General features: G+C 39.9%; 1 protein-coding gene across 2 annotated transcripts; it reads left to right on the forward strand.

The window, feature by feature from the left end:
• Positions 1 to 1,916: 1,916 nt before the first annotated feature.
• On the forward strand, positions 1,917 to 26,238 carry TRMT11 (tRNA methyltransferase 11 homolog). 2 transcript variants are annotated; one of them, XM_084202854.1, is made up of 13 exons: positions 1,917 to 2,094; positions 3,555 to 3,620; positions 4,338 to 4,411; positions 5,629 to 5,710; positions 5,808 to 5,900; positions 6,912 to 7,046; positions 8,701 to 8,857; positions 13,491 to 13,571; positions 14,216 to 14,380; positions 15,730 to 15,802; positions 16,510 to 16,641; positions 19,842 to 19,962; positions 25,234 to 26,238. In XM_084202854.1, exons 1-13 carry the CDS (start codon positions 2,020 to 2,022, stop codon positions 25,363 to 25,365), a joined length of 1,386 nt encoding a protein of 461 aa, XP_084058980.1. In that variant the 5' UTR covers positions 1,917 to 2,019; the 3' UTR covers positions 25,366 to 26,238. The 2 variants fall into 2 exon arrangements, with proteins under 2 accessions (XP_084058980.1, XP_084058981.1); XM_084202855.1 differs by lacking the exons at positions 1,917 to 2,094; positions 3,555 to 3,620; positions 4,338 to 4,411; ... (1 more) ...; positions 5,808 to 5,900; positions 6,912 to 7,046 and adding an exon at positions 8,546 to 8,574.

Here is a 26,238-nt window from a genome sequence, read left to right on the forward strand (position 1 = left end):
CATGGGCATTTGCCCACATGCACATATTGCTGCTGGTGCACGCGAATCCATGAGCAGGGACAGGATTCCTTAAATTCCCCAGCAGAACCTCCAGGTCAGTCAAAAGACACTTGTACTGCGTGTGGGTCTAGAAGAGTGCACGAGGTGAGCATAGAGTGGCAACACAATGGCCAGAGAAGGGAATTGGGAATAATAAGCAACAGCACACATGAAAGAACGGCTTTTCATTCATGGTCTCTCATTTTTAAATTGAAACTTGTGATTGTTGTATATTACCATTTTTTATTACATATTTTATATTACATATTTTTTTGTGAGATGAAGGTGGTTAATTCTAGCTTCCTGGAAAAATTTCAAGTTGAGTAATTACACTTTGTGTATATAAAATTCCCCTGAAGGCTAAAAAGTGTAAATTTTCTTCCTTTCCCTTCCTAGAAGAGTTAAGAGTTATACAATGTTTTTAAGATGACTCCCTACATCCACACTAACAAACTGCTTGATTCTCTTCAGTGGCATTACAGGAATGTATGTTCTGTTTCCAAACAGAGCATCTGAAAAGCATTCTGTTTTTATGTGAGAATCAAATACTCTGTAAATCTTAGTAATGTACCTTCACTTTCAAACTAAGTAGAGCAACATGTAGGCACTGCCAGAGATTATGCATGGATCCTCAAGTCAAAAGCAGGAAAAAAACCAGAGCTTTTGTTAAAGTCTTCTGTAGGAAACAGTATCAGTGAAAAACAGGTATTCACCTTGAGAGAACGGGCAGCAATGCCCCAAAGGTAACGCAGCGCAGATAAAAAAGCCAGTTTCAAAGAGATTAAGCTTAAAAATAATACCAACAACCCCTTCTAAGGAGTTTCTAAAATGAAAGCAATACAGCTAAGAAATTTAAAGCGAGACAGATTGGAAAAATAAAAGCAGATTTCTTCCACTAAAGCTCTCTCAGCAATTCTGAGATTTTTTAAGCAGTCTCAGGGTTTGTCAGCAGTTCAGCAATGCGTTTATTGCTGGGTCTCAGCATTCAGCTACTGGGGTGAACAAGCCGGACCCGCATCTACCTCTTTCCTTTCTCTTCTAGGAAAGCTCACATTTAGGTGCCAGGTAGCTTTAGATTGCTTTCTTGTCAGTCATCAGGGCTAAAGCTTCACAGTAACCTCAGTTTTGATTACTGCAGGAAGGGATAACTGGAGAAGCTGCTGCAGGATGAGATTATGGAGATGCATGAAGAAGGTGTCCCGTGCAGTGCTCACAGGTCATGAGCAAAATCTTAGCCATCTAGAAAAAAAAACCCAAAAAACTCAAAAAAAAGCCCCAAACCAACCCCAACAACATCAGCCCATAAAACACAGAACATGAGTTCAGTGCTGAGCTGGCCTGGTCCTAATAAACAGCTTACCAAAATCTGGGAAAGACGAAACTTTCAGATCAACACAACAGGGAGACCAGTGAGTACGGGATTACAATTATCAAGACTAGATATTAAAATAAGAAATAATCCGCAAGACAAACCCCTTTTTGCCCCTCAGCCGGACCGTCACACCTCTCTCTGCCCCTTTCCTGGGAATGTGCTTCTCTACCTGCTGCGACACCCACGCCGCCGGCGCTGACCTCCTTCCCACGGAAAAAGGAATGCGACTCCTTTGGCATCTGTTAATTCTTAATGTTATTTAATGCTCCAGATCCTTAAGTGTGGCCAGGAGAGGCCGCAGCGCGCCCCTGGCAGTGAAACACCCCTGAGCGAGCGTGTCCCCAGTGTACACGGAGTTATTTATAAACCACACGCAAGCACTGCTGCACTGACACGTGGCGTGCGTGATGAAGCACACCCAAAACAAAACTACAAGGAGGATGAGAAGAAGATGAAATGAGCAGTAATTCCCGAAGAGTCGGCACAGCCCCGCATCGCGCCGCAGGGGCCGCGGGGGTCTCTCCGCCACACGCCCCTTCCCGGGCTCCTCCCGCCGCTCCCGCCCTTCCCTGCCGGCGGCGCATGCGGGAGGCGGGGGATGGCCGGACATGGCGCTGGCGGCCCCGGCGCTGCGGCGCTATTTGCTGCTGCTGGCGCAGGAGCACCTCGAGTTCCGCCTGCCGGTGAGCGCTGCGCGGGACCGCGACCGCCACCGCCACCGCGATGGCGATCGGGGCCGCGGTCGGGTCGGGGCCGGGGTCGAGTGAGACGCTGCCCTCTCCTCCCCTCTCCTTCCCTCTCCTCCCCTCTCCTCCGGGGCGCTCCCGGACAGCGCGGCCCCGGGTGTGTCGGGGGGGCCGGACCCCGGCCGGGGTCCCCTCTCTCCGGGGGAGCCGGGGGCTCGGAGCGCCCGGCGCCTCTTCCCTCGCCGCTCCCCGCATCCTGTGGGAAGGGACCCCCAGGCTCCCTCTTCCCCCTCCTGCCCCAGGCTCATGGGGAGCCTCCCCGTGGTGGCTTTAAGGCAGCACTTTCCTTGCCGCTCGCTTTTCCAGAGCCTCTGGCGCTAGGAGAGGTTGCCAGCAGAGTACCCGGGGCTCCATGAGAGAAGCGGAAGCTGGGGTTACAAAAATGCTTTCAAGCTTTTGGCTTTGGTGACTAATTTTGAAGTTTGTTTAAATTAACGTCAGCTCCCGCCAGCGTGCCCTGGGTGCAGGAGTGGCTGGTGCTGCCCCGGGCACACGCCAGCGCCTCTCTCCATGGACTGACTGACTGCCCGGGGAGCTGGTGGAGTCACCGTCCCTGCAGGAGGTTCAAGGGGAGACTGAGTGCCATGGTCTGTTTCACAGGGTGATCTTCCCTCGTCGATTGGACTGTCACATGTTACAAAATGTTTAACGTGTCTGGAATTTTTTATTTTCCTTGTTTTCATTAAGGTTCTCTTTCCTGTTTGCTTTGTGGGACTGGAACCTGAGTTCCATTCATGATCATCCTGATTTTTCTTTAGGCAAGGTCATCGGATGAAGTAAAAAGATGATGATAGATATGTAACACAGAAAGGTTTTATCACCAAGGTTTTGGTGACACTTGGTTGATACAGCCGCTGAAGGAAGCAGAGGCATATCTTCTTTATTTTGGTGACTGCTCAGTGTGTTTGCTTTTGTGATGAGCTGTGCTAGGAACATGATTTGTTGAAAACTTAATGGAATAAGCAAGGACAGATTTTTTTAGCCAGATGATGATCTGCTGATCCTGGCCCTGAGTCAGTGTTACTAGTGAAATATCACTTTTATGTGAACTAATCAGAAAAACATTTCAAGAAGAGAGTGGACAATATTGTTGTGAGAGTGTAAGATTGAACAGTAGAGATTCTAATAAAGGAGAATATGTGAAATAGTGGAGTTTAATTACTGAAATTTTCCTGACATTTGCCAATGAATTTTGAGAAAGCTGTTTTTATAGCAGGGGAGTCTTAATTTTCAGTTCATGAACAGTACATACAATCTGAATTTACTTGTGAATGTGTGCCCTAGCCACCATCTGCATTAGAATTTGTGTCATGCTGCTTCTTCTCTTTTCTCTTTTTTCCCTTTTCCTTTTCTTCCTTATAAGAGTCTAAAGCCTGACCTTTATGTTTTCTCTTTAGGAAATAACTTCATTGCTCTCCCTTTGTGGCGGACAATTCAGTGGCGAGCAGGAAATTCGTGTAAATGTAAGTGAGGACCAAATATTTTACTTGAGTGTGTGTATGGTCTGCAAGTATGTTCTTTACAGTGTTTTTGTTAATTGTAGGCATCTGAATAAATATTGAAGTTTCTTAGGAAAATCGGGAATCTTCCCAAAACTGAGGACTTCTCAATTTTAGTAAAGACTCAGAACTGGAAAAAAAGATGCACAAAATGCACCTCAGGTTGTCTTTATTTACCAGCATGAAAAGAAGCAGTGCCATCTGCTGGGAGGCTCTCCTTGCTTTTTGGGATAGCTAAACCATGAAAACACTCAGTTTGGAATTAGTGTTTGTCTCTAATCACTGAGATGGAGGAGGAGTGCAGTTATGAACCCATATGATTCTGGTCTCAGTGCTTGGCCAGAGATTGTTATTGGGATTTAGTTACTGCTTGTGTGTAATGAGGTGTTTCCAGTCTTCAGCGGATGAATAATCAAGAGAAGTGCAAATAATATTTTACCAAGTCAGTTATGTTGGAAAAATTAAATGCATAACAGAATTTCTCAGACATTCGAGCTGAGTAAACAATTTTGTCTCAGATTAATTATTTTATCCCCGTGTTCTCTGTATGATTTAAGGTAACAGATGTATTTTTTATTAATTTATTTAATCTTCAGTAGGCATGTTCTGTTTTTATAGAACAGAAATGTGTAGTTGTGTAATTCACATGACATCCTACAGCTTACCTTCTCTTGATTGCAGTCTCCCTTTTGGATTCTCAATATTCCTTCAGAAGAGATGGCAAGGGGACTAATGAAGCGGACAGTATGTGCAAAGTAAGAGATTAAAAATGTTCTAAATAATAAGTAGTGGAATTTTGTTCTGTTATGGCAAATACAAATTTTGTATGGAGCCATAAAATAAAGAGTCTCCGATTTCCTTTAGAATTGAGAAGGTGCTACTGGAGCCTGTAGGACTCCTGTAGGACTGACTGATTATGTAGCATGCCTGTCTGTCCTCTTTACTCAGTGTATGATCAATTCAGGGTCTCAAAGTGGTGTTCTTCACTCCAGAGACAGCACTTGTAGTGTCACTCATGTTTTATGTGCCTTGTATAATGTTGAGTTAGTGGCTTTTTCTAAAATATGTATGGAATTGAAAGATAAAATCAGTGATATGTGACAACTGACAATCATGGAAGGTAAAGGTTGAGTCACCCTCCCTCAGTGCTGGCATCTGAGCCTTCAGCCCTGACTGCTGCAGCAGAGGTCCCCTCTAGGAAATTCAAGAGCACAAGAATATGCTGGAGAGTGATTGTTCAAGTTGGTCATTTTTTAGAAGTGTCTGAATAACATGCAGACATTTCCAGTGAGGTGGAGGCCTTGAAATACGGTTCAGGGTGAGAAGCAGCATAGGTGTGTTATGTGCCTCTGACCATACTAAATTTGTGGTGCCTGTGCTGTGTTCTTCAGAGCTTGGTCTCCTCTGCAGAATGTTGCATTGTCCCTGTTGAGTGCTTGTTGTCTCAGGCATTCAGTTTTACCTACAATGACTTGGGTTCTCCACTCTTGCCTAAAGAATAGAGCACTGCACTTCAAAAAGCAGCTGCAGGCAGCTAGGGGAGTAAAATGTGACAAAACAGCTTTCAGATGTTCTGCACACCATGCACTCTCAGCTAATATATGCTAATTCTATGTACAAAGCATAACTAGCCCATGGCTTAATCTTCTGTCCTACTGCTGGTTGTGGCGAGATGTGTTAGTTTTAGAATAAGATCACTGGAGCCTCCATTGCACTGCTAATCAATATGGAAAGCTCTGAAGATTTGGTGCATGTTACCAAACAAAGAGAAGCATCAGTGAAATATCGGCCTGTGATTAAAAATACTTGTTAGAAACAAAAACTAAAACATTTGTCTAGAATTAAATGTCGACTTTAAAACTCCATGAATTCAAGCCTAAATACATTGGCCAAATAGGTTAAAAGAAATAAGTATCTGTAAAGCATTTTCCCTGCTCTGTGTGACTGACTCTCGAAAACTTTGTAATTTTAGGTCTATATTTGAACTGTGGGGCCATGGAAAATCTGCAGGGGAGCTCTATGCATCTTTGAAGAACTATCCAACAGACAAGATGGTATCTATAAAGAATCTGGATACTATGGTTCCTTAAGCTCACTGAATAGTACTGCATCTGTACTAATTAAAGTGTCTTTGCGTTTTATTTTTTTCAGCTTCCATATCTACAGTCAGACTCTACTTACAAAGTACATATTCATACATTTAATAAAACACTGACCCAAGCACAGAAAATAGAAAAGATTGATGTAAGTAGATGGTTAAGAAATCTTTGTTTAGTTTAATCTGTTCATGTTGTTCTTATTCCATGCTATCAGTGTATTTAAGTTTCTTCAAGATTTTAAGGAGGTTTATGGCATATGTCTTATCAGGGCTAAATGAGATTTTTGTGTCTGAATTAACATTCTCTCAAAATGCACAACTTTTTCCCCCCCTTTAAACTGACTGTTTAAGGCATATACAATGCCAAGCAAATATCACTGCTGATTTCAGCCCAGTGTGCTGGGGAAACTGAAACTTGCTGCTGAGAACTATAAGATTCAAATGGCAAGAGTTAGGTGCTAGATTTTTGGAAAATCTGTTACTTGATCTCCTTTTTAGGCTTTTATTGTTGCAGGATGTGGAACAAGTGACTTCAGCTGCAAGCTGTGGATTGTGTGCTGATCTCCTGTTCTTATATGTACTTGTGCTCTCCTCCTAACTATATCAGTATTTCATTTAGGAAATTTTTCCAAATTACTGTTTATTTCTGCTCTTCCACATTCTATTTTGGCACCTATTTATTCAATTTACTTCATTTACAGAGACTGAAATTATCTGTATAAGTAGCTATTTTTCCCTGTTTGTTCAGTTTTCGTGTACATGAAATAATGCTAAGTCTGTAAACAATTGTAGCTGCACATCACTGAAATGTCACATCCCATTGTTCATCATCACTGTTGTTTCTATAACTTGAAAATTGCATAATTAATATGCACAGTTAATTTCCTAGGAAGTTGAGTTCTATTCAGTTAATAAAAAGTGTTATGGTTCCCAATTTCTAATCGTTAATCATTTGAGCTGTTTTTGTTTAGAAGAAAGGCATTTCAAAAAAAGTGAATATAGAACTTTTTAGTACTAATATACCATTTCTCACAAGTGAATTTGTGGGAGTTTTGCTGATTTTTTGTTTGTTTAGGGTTTTTTCGTGGGGGGGAAGGTACCTATTTAAAAAAAAATTACCCTGTTTATTTTTTACTCTGTTTTTCTTTATTGTATAGGCCCTTGAGTTTCTACCATTCAAAGGAAAAGTAAATTTAAAGAATCCAGAACATGTATTTTGGATTTTGGAAGATTATGGAATGAACCCAAACGATGTTCCTGAAGAGCCCATTCATCTGTATTTTGGTAGATGGGTGCGTGAGCATGTTTGCTTCAGTTCTTGCAAGCTTGTATTTTCAGGAGAGTGTACTTCCATTTAAATATAAAAAGTGTTTTGACTTTTAATAGAAGCAGAAAATACCATTGTCTGAATTTGTCATTGCATAATGCTGTGAAGCAAGTCTTGGGAGTCCTTACTGTGACTAGGAAAAAGTGGCTTTACTGGACAATTTAGAGGTGGAAAAAAAATGAACTTGTATCTGGAAACACACCATTGTCTTGCCATCCGCTGAGAGGACTCAGCACAGCAGTGAGCCTGCACAGCTGGGGTGGCATGTTACATTTTTTTGGACCTAGCTGCAGCTGAAAGGACCTGTTCCAAACAGATAGAAAGATGTACAGAACTGTAGATGCCTTGTGGCCCTGCTGAGTGGCATCAGCCTCACTGGCGCATTCTGTAAGTGCTCCAAGTGATCCTGGCAGGCACCTCCATGGAAAGGTGCAGACTGATCCCTGAGGCTTTGGACATCAGTGAGTGCAGCCCAGAGGCAGGCACCTGCCCCAGGGAGCACCGACAGTGCAGAAGGAACCAAGTACAAAAACTGTCTGCAGCTGGTCATCTGTGGTCTTCACGTCAAGTGTTCTTGCTTGCTGGCCACGTGCACTCTAAACCTGCTGCATTATTAGGACATCCCGAGGAAATCTGATCTGGTCCTCTATGTTTTTGTGTGGGAAAAGTGGCTCCTCAAAGGATATCTCTCAGAATGACACTAGCCACTGGTGGGAATAGGTGCTTGCAGTGTCCTGGGTCAAGGGCTGCTGAAGGGAGGGAGAACCACTGCAGAGGTGGTGTAGCTGTAGTCCGTGGCTTGTGTTCCAGGGAAGTTAGAGATTCAAGTGATCTGTTAGGGCCTGTGAACATACTCCATGCCTGTGATTGATGTGTGAGCACCCCGGGTTGTGGCAATGCTGCAAAACATTGCAGCTGTTGTCCCATCTGTGCTGAATTCCTCAAGTGTTTAAAAATGAGTAAACCAACCTGAAGAAATAGGCAGGTGTATTTTGTTAACCCAGTAAGACTGATGCTGAGCAGAGGTGGGGGAATAGTATTGGATAGTGTTTGAATGTGTTTTGTTTGGATTGCTTTGATCTTCTCCAATGTACTTTGGAAGTCTGATGTAAAAATGCCAGCATTTGGTCTTTGTTTGCTTTTCCCTCAAATTCTCACCTGTCAGCGCTATCCTAAATTTGGATTTTGAGTGGGACAGAAATGCCAGTGAAGAAAGAAATTCTGTCTGACCTTAAGCATCCTTGTGTGTGTATGCATGTCTTAACGTGCATGTTTAATCCTCACATTTTTGAAATCCTTTTAACTATGAATTGTTTATCTGATGCTTTGAATAATAGCAAAGTTACGCTAATTTTAATTTCTCAGAAAGAATTTTCTCTCTGAAATGTTTGTACATTTTTAACCTCTGTCTTGAAGAATTTACCCAGGCATTGAACCAAGATATCTGTTGCTTGGAAAGAAGCCTGTCATATTTTCAGACATCAGAAAGCAAGGTGATGTGTTCTGAAGTGAAGTGAAGTTACCTCGTTTTGGGTGGTGTGTCACTAAAGCAAGTCTGTTAGCATGTCTGTTTATATCTTGTATCTAGGATCTGACAGGGGTTTTAAATGTTTCAACAGATTGCAGATGGCCAAAGAGAACTCATCGAATCCTACAGTGTAAAGAAGAGACACTTCATTGGAAATACGAGCATGGATGCCTGCCTCTCCTTCATCATGGCAAACCATGGGAGAGTAAAACCCAATGACATTGTATATGATCCATTTGTTGGAACAGGTATATATATATTTTTTTTTTTCAGCTGGTGGGAAGAACTGGGATATTGTGTTAGTGCTTGCACTGCTCTTTTACTTGGTGTCATGACTTCTGGTGCTCAACAGATATTTGAGATGATACCAGAGGCAAAATGGTGTTTATAACATTATGGTTTGTTAACCTGAAAGGGATTTTGGAGGAAGGAGACCAAATTCCAAAGATGTAAACAGTTTATATTGTGCTTTTAAAAGGTCTGTCTTCATTGTTGTGTTTTACATGATGTGGCCTAAGCACCCATCCATGTGTGTCATGGACTGCTTAAGATCAAAGTGACCAAGAGTTGGAATTTGGCTAAGCACTTGCTGCAGTCACTTTCAGGACATTAAAAAGGGCAGCATTTTAGAGCTGGCTCTTTAGGGGAGTGCTGAGGGCATTTCTGGTCATACAACACAACATAGCAATAGTGGGGTCATGGCAGCATTCCATGATGAACACTTTGTTGTGCAAAGCCTATGTTCAGGATATTATTACTCACACAAGGTACCCTTCCCCAGCTGAGCTTTCCTTATCTTAGCCAGGAGGGGGAGCTTTTATTCCACATATTGCTGTGCATGGCACTGAAGTACTTTTTGCCTTAGGGAAACTGCTGGACATGAAACAGCTGATCTATTGTGTCAGCTTGTGCCATGTAATTATAGCATAGTATATTGTGTTAAGCCACCTATAGTAGTTTCTTCAAAAATGTAGCAAAGCCTGTGTTTCTGTCCTAGAATCAAATCATAGAGTATCCTGAGTTAGAGATTGCATAAGGATCATCAGAGTCCAACTCCTGCACAGAACCATCTCCAAGAGTCACACCATGTGCCTGAGAGCTTTGTCTAAATGTTTCTTGAACTCTGACAGGCTGTGACCACTTTCCTTGGGAGCCTGTTCTGGTGCCCAGCCACCTCCGGGTATTTTTTAATATCCAACCTAAAACTTCCCTGACACAACTTCAGGCCATTCCCTCGGGTCCTGTCACTGGTCACCACAGGGAAAAGATCAGTGCCTTCCCCTCCTCTTTTCCCAGCAAGGAAGCTGTAAATTGTACTGCAGTCTCCCCTCAGTCTCCTCCAGGATAAACACACCAAGTGACCTCAGCTGCTCCCCATACAGCTTCCCCTCAAGGCCCTTCATCCTCTTTGTTGCCCTCCTTTGGACACTCTAATACTTTAATGTCTTTCTTACATTGTGGCACCCAAAACTGCCCCCAGCACACGAGGTGAGGCTGCCCCAGTGCAGAGCAGAGCGGGACAATCCCCTCCTTTGCCTGGCTGGCCATGCTGTCCCTGAAGCACCCCAGGACATGCTTGGTCCTCCTGGCTGCCAGGGCACTGCTGACTCATGCTCAGCTTGCTAAACTTTAGTCAAGGTGACCACATGTGAAATGCATAGCTTTAAAGATACTTATGTTAATGGGAAGATGAAGAAAAATCTCTGCAGGGAAGTTAGGGAGAGAGAAGACTACATTAGTAGTATAAATTCTTATTAGCATGTGTCTTCTCTGTGCCATAGAAAAAGAGCATGGGTATATTTTCAGAAACAGACGGGTTTGGTGAACTCTATGATTTTGTCTTAAATTTTATTCTTATAGGACCTGATTTTTTTAATGCATAATAATATCTTATGAAACTTTCTCCTCTTTCTTGTGCTTGTCCTTTGAAAGGTTCAGGAAATCCCTCTACTTATCTCGTAGCAGTTGGTTTCATTTTGGCATCTGTGGCTTTTTGTCTTATAAAACCTGCTAACTTAAATCACAAAATAAAGTCTCTGAGAGCTTTCTTTCTCTTGGGAGTGAAAATTGAAGGAAAAAAAGGAAGGGTAAAGACAGAAGAAGAAAAATCACATAAAAATGATGAAGCTATAGAAATTCAAGATAAATGTTGTGTTTCAGTTCAAATATATACATAATTAACATACATGCATATGTTCATATGCATTCATATATGTAACATATGCAGAATTCTCCCCAAATTGCCTAGTAGTTTGAACTACAGTTTTAATTTTTTTTTGTTAAACATTTGTAATGAAGTGTAGGGATTAAAGGGGACACGGGAAATACTAGGTGGCATGCCATTTGTCAGTAGAGTGTATTTATGACTAAATAACAGTGGCTTTTGCACTTACTTCTTTTGAGGAAACCCCAGGAATTTTGGTTGTCTCTTGAGGACCTTCAGAAGATTTTGAGCTTGTCAGTATTGCAGTGCCCTGTAACTGGAGTTTGAGCTTGTCAGTCCTGCAGTACCCTGTCACTGGAGTTTCTGGGAAGTGATTTGGAGTTGTGAGTGATGCAGTCATTTTGAGCTAATGGGTTTGAAAAAAATGTATATTCAGGATCTGAGGAGCATTTTGAAGAACTGCAGTTCAGATTTCTTTATTAGTGCAGCTTTGTTGCCTGGCTGTGTTTCTGCCTGTTTTTATACACTGATAAAGTGAAGAGTAACAGTAATCAACCAATAGAAAACAGAACCAGAATGGCCTTGCAAAATGGTTCTTGCTAGTTGCAGGCAAACTGGTTTTTGCTGCATAAGCCAAACCATAAGTCTTTCACATTAGTATAAGAATGGACAATTGGCAGTTTTCCTTGGAATATAAAGTGCTCTTTGACGAGGCTGGCTTTTAGAAGACCTGATTCCCCTTTTTATTGTCGAGCAGAATTGGAATGGCCAAGACTGTGTTTTTAACTTCCATCCATGTTTCGATATTCTTTCCTCAGCATTGGGCAGAAGGAAGCCTGGAAGCTTCTAGAAGAATAAATCAAGTCTTTTACCTGAATATTTTGTGCTTCCCTCTAGACAGTCAGTTCAGGTTATCTCAGTAATCTTGTTGATTGTTCTTTTGGAAGATATTTGTGGTACAGCATCGTTGTAAATGACAGGATGTTTTTCTTTGGCATCCTGGAGGACAGACCTCATCTGTGCTGAAGAGGTGGAGAATAGTGTGTGATAGAAAGGCATGAATCTCTGTGCCATCATCATTCAGTCACCAGGGACAGAGTGATTCCCTTTGATTCCCAGAGTGATTAACCCTTTGTATGTGTCTGTTTTTTATACTGATCAAAGGGCTGGCCGTGTTAGAGTGTGTAAGTTGCACCTTCTGTGTGAACACACCTGAACTAGTACAAGCTGAGATTTATTAAAAGCTGTAAATTCATTATTTCCAAGCTTCTTTTTTTGCCTGTGATTAAAAATATTCTTAGATGGGCAAAGGACTCTCTTCTTACTTTTTTTGTAGGACTGGGTGGTATGCCATACTTGGGGTCAGGGCTAGCTAAATTTGTCTTGACCCTCTGGATGTACTGCCCATCTGTTCTGAGGGATTGCAGCCAAGAAGGGAAATGGGTGATTCCTTTGGGGTGAGTAACCTTGTTTTTCCCTGATCCATTTCACAACAAAAAGCAGAGGAATATTAAAAGTTTTTTTGTTCTTGCTCACCTTTGGTTTTGGTAGTGTTCATTACCATATGGTACAGAAGTTCTCTGGTGCACACAGGGCACATTAGGGATTTGCTGGTGCTCAGTGGGTGGCTCAGGACAGTGCAGCCACCTGAGATGCCTCTTTCTAGGCTCCTGGTGAATGGGAGAACTGGTGTCACCCCCCCAGAGAGCTTGCAAATTGTCAGCCCTTCATCCTGTAGCTGTCATCCCCTTTATTTAGCAGGACTGTTGACATCAGTGGGATTCACAGCCTTGTTCTCAGTTCTGTTCTGTTCTAAACCATTCTGGTAGCCACAGACCTCTATTAATAACTTGACTGCACGGGTATCTGTTAATCTCCTGCAATCTATCTGTTGTTTCATTTGGAAGCTGTTAAAGAGTTAATGTCGTTTATTCTTTTCTGTGGGCTGTTCAGCTGTTGTCAGTATCAAGGGGAAATCACATGTTTTTTGGTGTGGTGATCTTTTCTTTTTTAATTAGGAAGGTGTGTTGCAGTAGTAGTAATTAAAAAAACTGGCTTTATTACAAAATAAGTACATTGGTTAAACTGTTGACAAAGTAGGCTGCCTGCTCACAGACAAATGCATTTGTATGTAGTTTTCACTCTTGAAAACGATTGCAGAAGTGGTTTTGATATTTATGTTTACATTGGAGATATTTACATTTGTAAGGCTCTTGACCATTGAGATATGGCAATAGCCACCATATAGAAGTTTGATTTTTGAACACCTTTAAAGAAACTGGCTTTTAGAACAGACACAGTAGAATTGCCATTTGTTTGGTGATGATTTTTCCAATTGTTTGACAGCAGTTTGAAATTCTGCTCCTTGCAAAGTAGAGTCAAAAGTTTTGGTACATGTAATGATTAAAGGATCTTACTGCTTAAAATACAGAAAGCCATAAACAAAACTCCTGAACAATCTCCAGAGATGAGGAGTGACACAGGGCATTGCAAGATAAAGGACTCAGTGTTATTATGTCTGATTAAAATTACATAGTGATTCTAACTGGTTGATAGTTCTGCTTCTTTTTTTAGTGTTTGTTTTAGTTTTTTTTTTTCTTTTCCTTGGGTCTAGTGTGCTGCTGCTGTAGGCTCCTGAAGTCCCTGAGGAAAAAATCCTTACGCAGGTGACACTTACAGCAGAAGTTTATTCTTTGCCTCTTTTCTCCCCTGTCCAGGTGGTCTTCTAATCTCCTCAGCACATTTTGGGGCATATGTGTGTGGTACTGATATAGATTACAACACAATCCATGGATTAGGTATGTTACATATTTTGAAGCCACTGAAATCTTACCCTCTGTAATTTAAGAAGACTGATGGTAGCAGATGATACTTAGTGGATTTTAAAGCAGCATTAATCTTTGCAGGATTTATTTGGTCATGCTTAGTTTTATTCACCAATTTACATGTATGCTAGTTAAGATATTATCTTATTTTTAAGCTGGAAATATTTCTGAAAAAGAATAATGAAGACCAAAACAAAGTTCCAAATAGTCATTACCACAGCTGTGTGCTCTTTTAACCTATGATGTGGGAAGCTCTTCAAAACCTAAGCCAGGAACCCTCATCTCATTGTTACTTCTCTGCAAATATGCAAATTATATCTGACCTACTGGACAGGGTTGTCACTGGTGGATGGAGAGAGCATCTTAGAAACCAACATTTTTGTAAATGTGTTCTTTGACACCTTGTGCAGATGGGGCAGCAGAATTTTTCTCATGTATTTTCCTTTTTCATTACTACTCGTGAAGTTTATTGTGAGCACTTTTGGCAGGTTTTTTTGGTGACATTTGATTATTTTCCTTAAATTTAAATGGTATAGTATATGAAAGTTGTTCATATATAATAGTTTCTTGTTGAGTATGCTTTTTTTTTTCCCTTTCCCATCCACTTCCCCTCCCAGGCAAGGCAAGCAGAAAGAACCAGAAATGGAGAGGGCCGGATGAAAATATCAGAGCTAATCTCCGACAGTATGGTTTAGAGAAATACTACCTCGATGCACTGGTTGCTGATTTTTCAAGGCCAATATGGAGAAAAGGGATGTTGTTTGATGCAATCATTACAGACCGTAAGTTTGTAACTGCCTTTTGTTTCTAGTCAATAACAGTGACTAAAACATTTTTGCCTGTGTACATTGATTAAGTGTCTGGACGAGTGCTCAGGTCTGCAGCTTCCATGTTTCCAAAGATGATTGTCGAGAGCAGCATTATGGAAATTGGATCTGCATTTGACATCTCTGCATTTGTTTTAAGGATAGTTATTAACATGTAATAAAGCTGACAATGCCACTTTTCTCCCATGGAGAGAATGTTGCGTTCACTAGCAGAAATCAATGTGGCTGAAAATCATCCTTTGAAGAAGTCCCTTTCAGTAAAAGCATTACATGATTGATGTGTAGAGACTTCTTGCCAGAATGGTCTGTGTTGCTGTTGGCAGCACATTGGAGGTTGCCATGCATCTCATGGACTTTGTGAGACTTGTGTTAATGCTTAATATAATGCTTGCAAAGAGAAATTTTAATGTGTTTCCAATACACTTAGCTAGGTGGAAGCAGGAGCAGTTTGAAAGGATCCTCTGCTCTTTTAGAAACCTTTTTACTAAACACTATTTGTCTTGTATGAGAGGGAAAAGAAACCAAGGGGATAAATGAAGACTTTGATCCAGCAATTTCTGATCTCAAGTGCTGGCTCTTATAATGGCACACTCATATTAATTAGGAATAGGAAGTGTGACTTTTCTTTGCGGATTGCTTGCTAGTTTTTATTTGGCCTGTTCCACAACAAGACAGTGTACAATATTAATATGGACTTAGAACTGAGTGTGAAACCATTTGTAAAACTTCTGCTGTGGTTACATTGGTACTTATGTGATGCTGAAACAAGTCTCAAAAATTCAGATTTTTTGAACATGAACTAAGTATCTTATGCTATTAGAAATGCGCAAAAAATGTATGAGAAAAAACCTTCTCGGGTTCTTATGTGTGAGAATGACCATTTGTGTAATGTGCTGACAAGAAATTCTGATATACTTAATTTAATTTTGAAAAAGGTTAGTTAAGTGCTATAGGGGACATATTCATGTCTGTCAAACAAAAAAGGATGGGATTATTTATCACATGTTGGAAATCTGAGGAATATCTTTTAAGAAACACCACAGCATTGTCCTTTGTCATGTAGCAATCCCTTACAGCTGAAGGGATTTCCTTGAAACAGTTTTAAAATAACTTCTTGAAGCAAGAAGCTTTCAACAATCTTGAAGAAATTTCCCTTACTGACTTTTACTTCGTAAAAGCTTTCCATTTATTTAACCTTGTATAAGCCACAGTTTGTGCACTGTTGTGTATATCTGGTGTAATTTTGTGTTATTTGGACAAAGGGTGAGGTTCTCATCTCTGCATTTTGCTTTTGCTTTGTCTAGCACCATACGGTATCAGAGAAGCTCCTCGCAGAATGGGATCGCAAAAGGAAACAGTTAAATCCGTTGAAAGAAGGTAGGGAAGCTGTCTTGTTTTAGAATATAAATGTCTTAATGGAAACCCAGTTGCAGTTTTAGAATGTTTGTTACTTCTTGGTTGGCTGTCAGAAGTTAAAAAATGGTAGCAAATATAATTAAAAAAGAAAACCCCTTTTTTGTTCTGTTTGCAAAACCACTTTGTCACTTCTTGAAACCTTCTTGGTTTTGTTTTCCCTCATCCCTTGTGTGTGTTCAGATGTTGAATCCTATTTCTCACCTCTTTGAGCCACCATTAGCATGTATTTCCAGAAAAGTTCTCTTTGGTCCCTGCAGGCTGTGAAATCACTCTAAAATGGAATACCTGTAATTTTACCTCCAACATTTTTCTTTTGCATTTTCCACTGCTCTTTTCTTTTCAGAGATGTCCCATGGCTTCTCCAGTGCCTGGCCTTCCTTGCTTTCTGACTTTAATTTCTTTAGAAAGATGCTGTGCGAAATAACTACTGCCAGCATACTTGTGGTTCTTTAGACTCATCTTTAATACATATGGAAGTGAAAGAGACAGGGTACTTGAGAAGTTGTATTCCTCATAGTAGAAGTTGTACTCCTGAATTGTCTTAGGTAGCTTTGCAAAGCTCAGAAAGTGCTTTTGTGGCTTAGTATATTTTTTTAAATTGCTATTATTAAAAACTTAGGTTTTTACCTATGCTCTTGTTTGCTTACACTTGTATGTTTTTTGTTCAGCGCAGAAAATCACTTCTTCGTTTCATCCAGTTACCATCTAAGTGACATCTTTTTTGACCTCTTGAAGTTTGGGGCAGAATATCTGGTGATGGGAGGAAGATTGGTTTACTGGCTCCCCATATACAGGCCTGAGTATGTACTGTTGAATTCTGCTGTGTTGTGTGTCAGAATGGATGCTGCATTCTCACTGTGCTTTCCTTTGGGACATAGTGTCGCTGGAGCTTCCATAGTACCAGCACTTCAGAATAATGCCCAAACTTTGTATTTTAAAACTTTGTATGAGGGAGGCCACATTTTGTAAGAAAGCTTTTGAATGGAGATAATTCCTGACTGTTACCAAACAGAAAATGCCTTTGCATATCATTGTAAATGCATGTCCAGTGAGTTGAGGTTTAAGCTTAAAAAGTTACTTTCAAGGTGCAGATAGATTTCTAAGACAGTAGAAGCAAGGCTAGTATTAATATGTGTTTCTGCTAAAGTAGTTGATAGAGGTGTGTAAAAATCATCCCTGGTTCTTTGGGGTTTGCCACTACTGATTTAGCTTTCTTCTGAGAAATAAAAGTGAAGTGACCAAGAGATGGCAGTGAGAGGCAGGAACATCCGAGAGAAGCGCCGTTAGGGACGAGAGAGGCCAGCAGAGACTGTGGGATCTGTCTGCTCAGGAGTGCAGCCTGGGATCAGAACTGAGTGCATAAGGAAAAACAACTGTTTGCATGCCTTATTTCAGCATCTCCTAGATTAGGTTTGAGGGGTTTCTTTGTTTTGTTTTTGTAAAGATTTTTTACTGTAAAGTGAGGAGTTGATGTATAGTAGTTGTTTCAAGGTGTCTTCCAGATACAGGTGTGCTCTGAAGGTAGTTTCTACAGTGTCTTATATTTCTATGTACAGTCAATATACTGTTATATACTATATATACTATACTGTCAATATACTATATATACTGTTATATAAAGTTGACCCTGGTTTCACCATGGAAATGTCTTGGGGTAGTCCTACATATCTCATGCTGTTTTGAAAATTTGGAAATCAAAAGGAGCCATTTCTGTTACATGCTTCTGTAACAGGAGAGTGCACTTAAAAGTTTGTATTTTTTAGTAAATGATAAAATTGGTATTTTAGGCCTTTTTTATCATAAGACATTTCACAGACAAAGCAATGAATGCCATTCATAGTATCACAGCTAGTTTTCATGCCAATAAAATCTCTTTGGAATTACTGAATTCATTTTGTTCATCATGATACTAGTGTTTTTCTTTCTGCCCATTGAACTTTGGTAAAAGCATGCTTCCTCACTACAGCAGCGTAAGGTGTTTGTCTTCGGATAACTTGGGAACTGCATATTTGGGATCAACTTCAGTTGCTGTTTTGGGGAGGTCTAATTGAGATGACTTTTTAAAAGTGAATTTGTACATCATACTATGACTTGAAATACTGAAGTTGCTAGAATTAGCATAGAATAGTAGGATTATTTTCCCCTGTAATACTGAACAAGGGGCATTAACTAAATTAAGTGGGGAGAAAGGAAGATACTTTTTACTAACATGTTGCATTATCAAACATCCCTTGGCAACACCTGCCTTGAGTTTCATTTTTTGAGATCTTTGTATATTACCCTAAATTAAGCCAAAACTATTGGATTGGATGTCTGTTAAAGTCCTTGCCTGTGTATTTCTTACTTGATATGTTTCTGAGTTTTACCTGAAAGAATGTAGAAATAGATTAATTAATACTAACAGAAAAGGCTTTTTAACAAAGTGATAGTGATCTCTCCCTCTTCAAGATAGCATCTCACTCCAGAGTTTACTCTTTCAGTCAGACATTGAAATCATTGTTGAGTCCAAATTCTTCTAATTCCATTAAAGTCAGCCTCCTGTACGATTATTGAGAGAAACTTTTAAAATATTGTGGCCGGGTGCCTACCTTTGTAAAAGAAAGACAGCTTGGTGGTACTGGATGCATCAAAAGTCTCATGTAATAGAAAAAGCTGTTGAGAATTAATTTCGTTCTTCTTTGCCAAAAGCATGTTCTGACTTCACCTAGCTGAAGCAGATACTTGCTTCTACATGAGAAGTGAGTAGTGTTATGGACTGGAAGTTTTGGAGGAAAGCAAAGAGGCAGTACTGTTTGGGTCTTTTTCTTATTTGCATATCTGTATTTGGGATTGAGTTACTTGTTTAACAGCTCTCTGTTTTCTTAAGAAATGCCAAGTTTTTCACCAGCACCTAGATAGATCCTATTTTAATCCACACCTTTACTTTCATTCAGAAAATCCACCTCTTTACAGGAAAAATGTAAATCTTCTTCTTTGTACCTTTTAAATTCAAGTCATAGATATTAAGTTGTTCAGTTATGACTTCTGTTAACCCTCAAGCACTGGAGAATCATAGGAGCAGGTGTTTTTTACAAAATCATACCTGACAATACCAGAACCCATTTTTTGTGTTATCTTCTCATAACTTTCATGAAAGCTTATTACAAAATCTAGGAATAAATGGCTGATCTGTGGGAAGGATATCTCATATTTATCATACTATCTAGGTTAATACTTCTTGCTGCTGTAGTCCCTTGCAAAGCTCTTAAATCTTTAAATTTCTCTTTCAGCATTTGGAGAAATAAAAGGATTGAAAGCAATTTAGAGAAAGCACTTTCTATGTAGAAAGTAGTGTGCTTATAAGGTGGGACATTTAAAACACTGTAACTCTTGCTTCTATAGATAGTAGCAACGTTGGCTTTTAATTAAATACTATCTAATGTTAAATGATGGTGGATTTTTTTTTCTTTGCCATTAGAAATTGTAATTATGATGAGATACATTAGTAATACCAGATTTTGAAATTTGGGAATGTTGCTGTCTCATCAGAGCTGGCTTAATAAGATTTGAAATTGCAGTGCCGTGATCTCCTTTTAGGGAGCCAGAGTAAAGTCTCTTATTCTTGCAACTTCATATATGTTGACTGTGGAAAATACCTTTAAAATCACAGCTCTGACTGAATATGTTTTTGTTCCTGGTTGGCTGAGGTATTTTGTACTTGAAATTATACAGGCAGGCACATGTGTACATACATTAACATCATTTAAATGCATGCAGAAAATGGGGGGAGTGTCTCTTTACTGTGAGGTTTTAATTTATTCTACACACTGCGCGTCAAGGTGATTGGAATATAAGATGTCAAAACTCTGAAGCAGCAATATCTGAATTTATTTAATCAGGTTAAAGTGCATAACAACTTTCAACTGTGAACCTTTTTGTGAAGTGTCTGTAAGAATTTTGTTTATGATGCAGGTCTTTCACTTCATGAGCCTACAGCACTAAGAATGATTATTTCTTCCAGATACACAGAAGAGATCATTCCCCGCCATCCATGCCTGAAACTTATTAGCAACTGTGAGCAGCTGCTTTCCAGCCACACATCAAGGCGCCTCATAACCATGGAAAAGGTGAAAGAATTCAAGGTAAGCTTGAATTCTTGATCATATTGTGTAAAATAGTAGCTGTTGTGTTCGTGACAAGTTCTTGCTATTCAGCATTTGATCCTTGTTTCTGTCACACTTTGGTTTTTATGATCAGAGAGCTTTTGTAAAATTGAGCAGTGATTTAAGGGACTGTTCTGGTTCTGGTTTCTTCCTTTTTATTCTCAGTTTTTAGTAAACTCTTCATCCTGAAAAAGTCCCTTGGTAGTGTGAAAAAGAGCTTTGAACTTACAGTTACTTATAAATCCCATCCGCAGAGTCTTTGCCTTAGTTTCCATTGGTTGTAAAGTGTGTCTCAATGCCCAAGTAAATACTAAATATCTTTGTGGGTCTTGCAGTACTGGCAGAACTTATTTACTTCTGTTACTTCATCTTTAGAGTGGTACATTTTAATTTTTGGAGTAATATTGAAATTGTGACAAGTACAGCAAAGTACACTGGATCTTTTTTTGTTTTGTGACATGCTGAGTGCCTCTGCTGAGGCATTGGGACCAGGGAATATTGCATTCAGATCTCCTTTCCATTCTTGCTACTCCTCTCACTTAGTAATGTTAAAAGAAATGCTAAACACGTGAGGCAAATTCTTAATGAAAGTGCACTCAGTGAGCAAGTGTTTTCAGTACATTGCTTGTCAGCTGGAAGAGCTGTTTCAGATGGCAGGAGATGCAGTCAGGCTGCTGTGTCTGTGTGGTGCTTGCACTACTGACACAGCAGGGGTTCAGTGCTGCCTTCACAGTGCTCATGGTGACTGCAGTTCTCAAGCAACACCTGAGCTTCTGTAAACACTCTGTGTAGAGTTCAGCCTCGGAGCTGCCAACTTCACCAGTAGCAAACCAGGAGGGTAGATGATGAAAGTTTTTGACATGTGCGTCTCAGGGTGTTCAGGGAGGTTTTTGACAGCAGTTTTATTGCTACCAGTGCTGTAGGGTAGCATATTCTAACCTAAAAAATATATCAGCCCTTCTGCAAACAGACTTGCGTCATTTGTTACTCTCCTCTCGTGTATCACCTGTTCTTCAGTTCATGGTTTGACAGGTTCATGTCTGGAAGTGCTTAGCTCTGAGCACCTGAGACTAGTTGGCAGGCTTGCTGCTTAGATAAGACTCTGCAAGTGCTTACATTCAGTATTCCAGATGTGTGTTAGATAATTTAAAGATACCAGAACCCATGTGTGGTTTCTGATGATGCAAAACTTGTCTAGAGAAAAAAATTCATGTTGAATCCTTAGCCACTGCCTGCTTAGTTTAGGACCTTGTTTTGGTGTCCAAGATTTCCCCACCCCAGTGTCCCTTACCTGGAACATGTTTTTTCCTCTATTAATATCCTGAGCAACCTTTAAATTGGATACTTCTGACTTGCCAGATAGGACCATAAAATTCAGTAGTTATGCTTTTGTCTGCTTTTCTTTTTCCTAAGTGAAAGAGTGAATTTTTATGGATATACCTAACATTTATGTGTGCAGACGGTTCCTGTCTGCATTACTAAACTTGTTTGTAACAGGCCCTCAGTTGCCTTTTAATTCAGCTTAGTGCAACACTTGCAAATGGATGAGAAACGTTACAAATCATGTTACTGTTACTATGCAGTTTTTCAGTTTCTCCAGTGTTTGCCACCTATAAGGAATTGTGGATTTCACAGCAAATTTTGATTTCACTATTAACACTTTAAATAAACTCTTAACCGGAGATTAATTCAGTCAATTGTTGAAATTGGTGGTGCAGTTTGATTGGAATGGTTTGTAATGAAAAAGGAGATCAAAGTGAAGGCAAAAAGTGAGTATGTCTAGGTGAAGTATTGATCTATCATAAGAAATCATAAGCATGAAGATCATATGTTGTATTAAAAACTTCACAAACCTGGTATATAACTCACTGTCTTGTAAGCATCCAGTTTGTTCTTTTTAAGTTTACAGTGAGATTGTGCCAACTGGAAAAGATATTGTTGATATGAATATGCTCTTCCAGCATGTGCACAGTATGAGCTGAAGAGTTTTGGGTTTTTTGATTACTGTTTCAGTCAACTTTTGCCACTGTTCCTCCCAGCACACCGTTCACCCCAAAATGCACACTCCCCTCCTGCCTCCCCCACGGCACAGCTGCACACTGTCACCCCAAAACCCAGGGTGGGTGGGGCAGGGGTAACTGCAGCCTCAGCCCAGAGCCCTATCTTCCTCCCTCCCTATGAGGCATCCCAGTTTTTTAATGCCAAGAGATGATGTAGTAGATGTAACAGAAAACTTGACTGAAGGACAAACTCTGAGCATATGATTGTCCAGGAAGGGACTGTGAAGCACCAGGCACACAAGCCCACCCTGCTGAATGGGTCAGGCATTTCCATGTCACGTGGTCACTGTGGAGTTGTTACTGGTGTAGAATTTTTCCTGCTGAATTTAGCAGCGTCTGTTCCTGGGTATATGACCCTGCTGTCTCTGGTTTGGTAACTGCTCCTTTTTGTTTATGGCTGTATAACATTAGTACAAGTGGTTTCTATAGCTACTGTCTAGCACCAGATGTAGAGTGGTAGGAAACAGTGATAAGGCTAGGAAGACTTTTTTTTAAAATGAAAACTAAATGTGGGTAATTACCTTGAAGCTGGACTGGGGCATGCTAGATGAATAAGAATCTTTAGAAAGTCACTGAATATTTGCCAAGATTTAAAGAAAAACATTTTCTTGTTATCATTCAGCATCCCCTTCTCTTCCGCCTCTTCATTATTTGAGATCTCTAAAACCTATTTTAATGTTGTCTTTAGAACAAATAAATTGTTAAGGGTTTTTTTTACAAGTTATTTTCTCTGTAGAGTTAAATGAAGCCTATCCCTGGTGTTCAGATTGTACCCATTCAGCTCCTTGATGCACAGTAGTGTAAGTTAGAATTTGTCTGAAAATCCTTAGTCTCTGAAATCCAAGAATTTCAGTTACTTTGATCAGTCTTCACACAGCCTTTAGAATTCCTTTGACTAGTAAATCTCACTAGTGACTGGTATCCCCAGGTAGTTCAGGATTTCTTATGTTCTTTTCCCTTTTTTAAGCAGCAATTCCCAGTTTTATTGGTGTTTGTTTGGTCGGGGTTTTTTGTTTGTTTTATGGTTTTTTAAGCAATTGCCATATTTATTATGCAGTAATGCCTGTACAGGTGAGAGGTAGAGAATGGCACCTCTTAGACTGGAATTATTGTGATGTGGGCCAGGAACTTCCTTTGTAATCTGTCCTATGAAATCCATGCCTGACTGCAGATCTCTAGCGAGCAGTGTTTGCAGAGTTCTTGATGAGGCTTGGATTTTTGAGATGAGATTCTGCTGTGGAGTGGTGCATCAAGCCTGTTTCCATCTGGTGCATGCAGATGCCCCTATTGCACCTGTGTTCTACTTGAAGTTTGTTCTTCTACACAGCACATCCTCTCTTTGCCCTAACCCGCTTGGAGGTAGAGGAGAGGGTAGTTTACTCCTTCATCTCTTCCCACCAAATCAGCATTTTGTTTCCTGTGGAATCAAGATGAATGCTGTTCACATGCATGACCTCTTAGAGGTTGTGGGGATTAATTTTTATCTTAGAGTATCTTTGATCTATGTATCATTTTCCATCAGGGTCAAATAGCCCGTCCATTTCTCAAAATAAGTGAATTACATAGCATTCTTGTTAAAACATCCCAATGATATAAAAATATATGTTTATGTTGAAGAAGGATTTCTGAGCTGGAATTTCAAGAGAAGAAAAAGTGCTCTTTTCCAAAGAGTGGCTGGAGAAATGGGTACAGGCTGGCTGTGAGAGGATTATGTCTTAAGTCCTTCTTGTTACCTGTTCTGTCTATAGTAATTTTCATTTTTTTCACAAACATGTAAAAGCCTGTTGTTTATCAGCCTGAGAATAGCCATGGAGATGGCAGTCTCTCACAGGTGACCACAAGACAATAGATAATACTGTGCCTGCATTGGGTTTCCTAAAGTAATTTTCTCCTGCTATTTTTCAACAGTGCAGTATTTAAATAGAGCTGCTGCTGCTGGTGTACATGCTTTATATAATAGATATCTACATGGCACTGAACATTTAGCAAGTTAATTTAAGCTGGTGTCACATTCCTGATGTCTGCTTTCATAGCAGGTGAGCCCTTCTTTGAAGTAATATCTCATTGTGTCCAGAAGAGGGCCCTTCTACATGCACACAAGTGTCTTGCTTTGTTGAAAAACCTTTTCTTTCACTGCCTCAGAATGCTCGTTAAGATCTCCGGAGCTAGGAGAGGTGTTGATCTTAGTAGGTGAAAACCTGGAAAAGGCTACAAAAGAGCTGAAGGGAGAGATTGTCCACTAGGATTCTGTCCTTCCTTGCATATTCTTGTAATATGAAAATATTGACTAAAAGCTGCTTCTGTGTTCCTACTAATGCTAAAAGATTCCACAGTAACTTTATTTTGAATACGAACAAATAAATAAACGTTTTAAGGTAGTGAACTGATGTTTATGTTACTGCATTGGTTAGAAACCTGAGAAGAAGCACATGGTGGAATAGAGGCTTGGTTCTGTTGTGTGCTTGTTTTTATTTTCTCCTTGTGCTGTTCAGTTGTTCTGTGTGAGGCTCCTTCTCGCTGTTCCTTCCTGCTTTTGAGCATAATGAGAAACTGACATCACCCAGAAGCATTAAACTGTTTTTAGAAGTTGCCATCAGTTTTCTTTAACACTCAGATTAAAGTTTGATGTAATGTTTATCTTACAGCATTGCTAATGTTAGCTGACAAGTATCTTAATTGTATAAAGCCACAGTACATGATGAACTAAACCTTTGTATATACAGTGGGCCAATTTTCTAAACTGTGTTTTTGGCTGGTGTCAAATAGGTATTATGTGTGGGGATTTACTGTGTCAACTTTAACTTTCAGAAATACATGAATGTTGCACAGAAAAAAAAATCTCTGAATGTGCTTCAGTAACTGTAGGAACTCATTTTACCATTTGTGTTCCTCTTCTGTTTGTGCCTGCCTTCCACAGACTGACTGAATTCTCCTGAAAATATTTTTTCTGGAAAGTGACCTGTGTGGTGCATGGTACCTGTGCTCATTTGGTCGTGTAAGGGTGGGATTCTGCTGATGTCAGCTGAGATATTTTCAGCGACTTAAGTGTGTGCTGTTGAACTGTAAAACAAAAACCGAACTACCTTACCCTTGCATGTCATGGTTTGAAAAAGTCTGGAGGCAGAGTGGTGGCAATACGTGCTGAACACACTACCCTCAAGTCTAATGTTTCTCTTCTGGTGCCATGCAGGATCAAGATGAGAACTCTTACTTGTTGGATGGCCAGTATATGCCGTACAGGGGACACAATTCTTTCCGTGAGAAGTATTTCAGTGGTGTGACAAAGAGGATTGCCAAAGAAGAAAAGGACAATCAGAAGTAAAATATTATATAAACAGCTTAAAAGATGAGAAAAGAATGAAGACCGTGTTTCTTTGTAAGGACATCTGGATATGAACATTCATTTGGATGCTTCAGAAAAATAAATACTGCTTTTAATTTTAAAACAAGATGAAACCCACAACCCAGGTTGGGAGCAGTTCTTTTTAATTAGCTTTGTTTATAGCAGATTTTATTGTACAAGTTTTTTGAGTCTTATTTAATTTATATTTGTACTTTCAAGTACTAATGATGATTGACTAAAACCATTATTATTGTTCTTTCACCATTAACGTTTACAAGAAAGTAGTAGTATTATTTGGCTTCTTAAACTGTGAACATCTGGCTGTTTTAAAAACACGTGGTGGTGATCAGGGATTGCTGATTAAGAAGATCATTTTCATTTGTTTTGGTTTTTTATTTTGTAAATGGTGTACAATAAACCGAGGTTGGCGTGAGGGTTTTTTTTTAATTCTTGCATCCAGTAATTGCTCATATGAATTCCACTTGCTCTGGCTGAGGTCACAAGTGCTTAAAACAAACAACAAACACAAAGAAACAACTGGGCTCATGCACACCCCACAAAAAAAAAAGCCTCTGTGACCTGACAAACTCTGGAGAGCCTATTAAACCCTGTGAAGCCTGTCCACATCTGAAGCTCATCTGTACCTTGGATTTGCTTTTGCATTCCTAAACCTTGACTCTTGGTAACGCCAACTGTCTTCAATTTTTGGTTCAGAAATCGATAGTTAAACCAGTAACAACAACAGCATAAAATCAGTAATGGTTCCCTAATGGTATTAAGCCTAATCAAATCTTTGAAACCAAAGCTGTATTTGTTAAAGGGCAGACTTTGCTGAATCCACACCACGTCCAT

The sequence above is a fragment of the Fringilla coelebs genome, assembly GCF_963513975.1.
Source record: "Fringilla coelebs genome assembly, chromosome: 3".
Classification (NCBI taxonomy): domain Eukaryota; kingdom Metazoa; phylum Chordata; class Aves; order Passeriformes; family Fringillidae; genus Fringilla; species Fringilla coelebs.

Excerpts from the sequence above, each read along its gene's own strand:
- TRMT11 (XM_084202854.1), top strand. The coding sequence starts at position 2,020 with ATGGCGCTGGCGGCCCCGGCGCTGCGGCGCTATTTGCTGCTGCTGGCG. Across the intron at positions 3,621-4,337 it reads AGCAGGAAATTCGTGTAAAT|TCTCCCTTTTGGATTCTCAA; the intron begins GTAAGTGAGGAC and ends TCTTGATTGCAG. Across the intron at positions 16,642-19,841 it reads CTCCCCATATACAGGCCTGA|ATACACAGAAGAGATCATTC; the intron begins GTATGTACTGTT and ends TATTTCTTCCAG.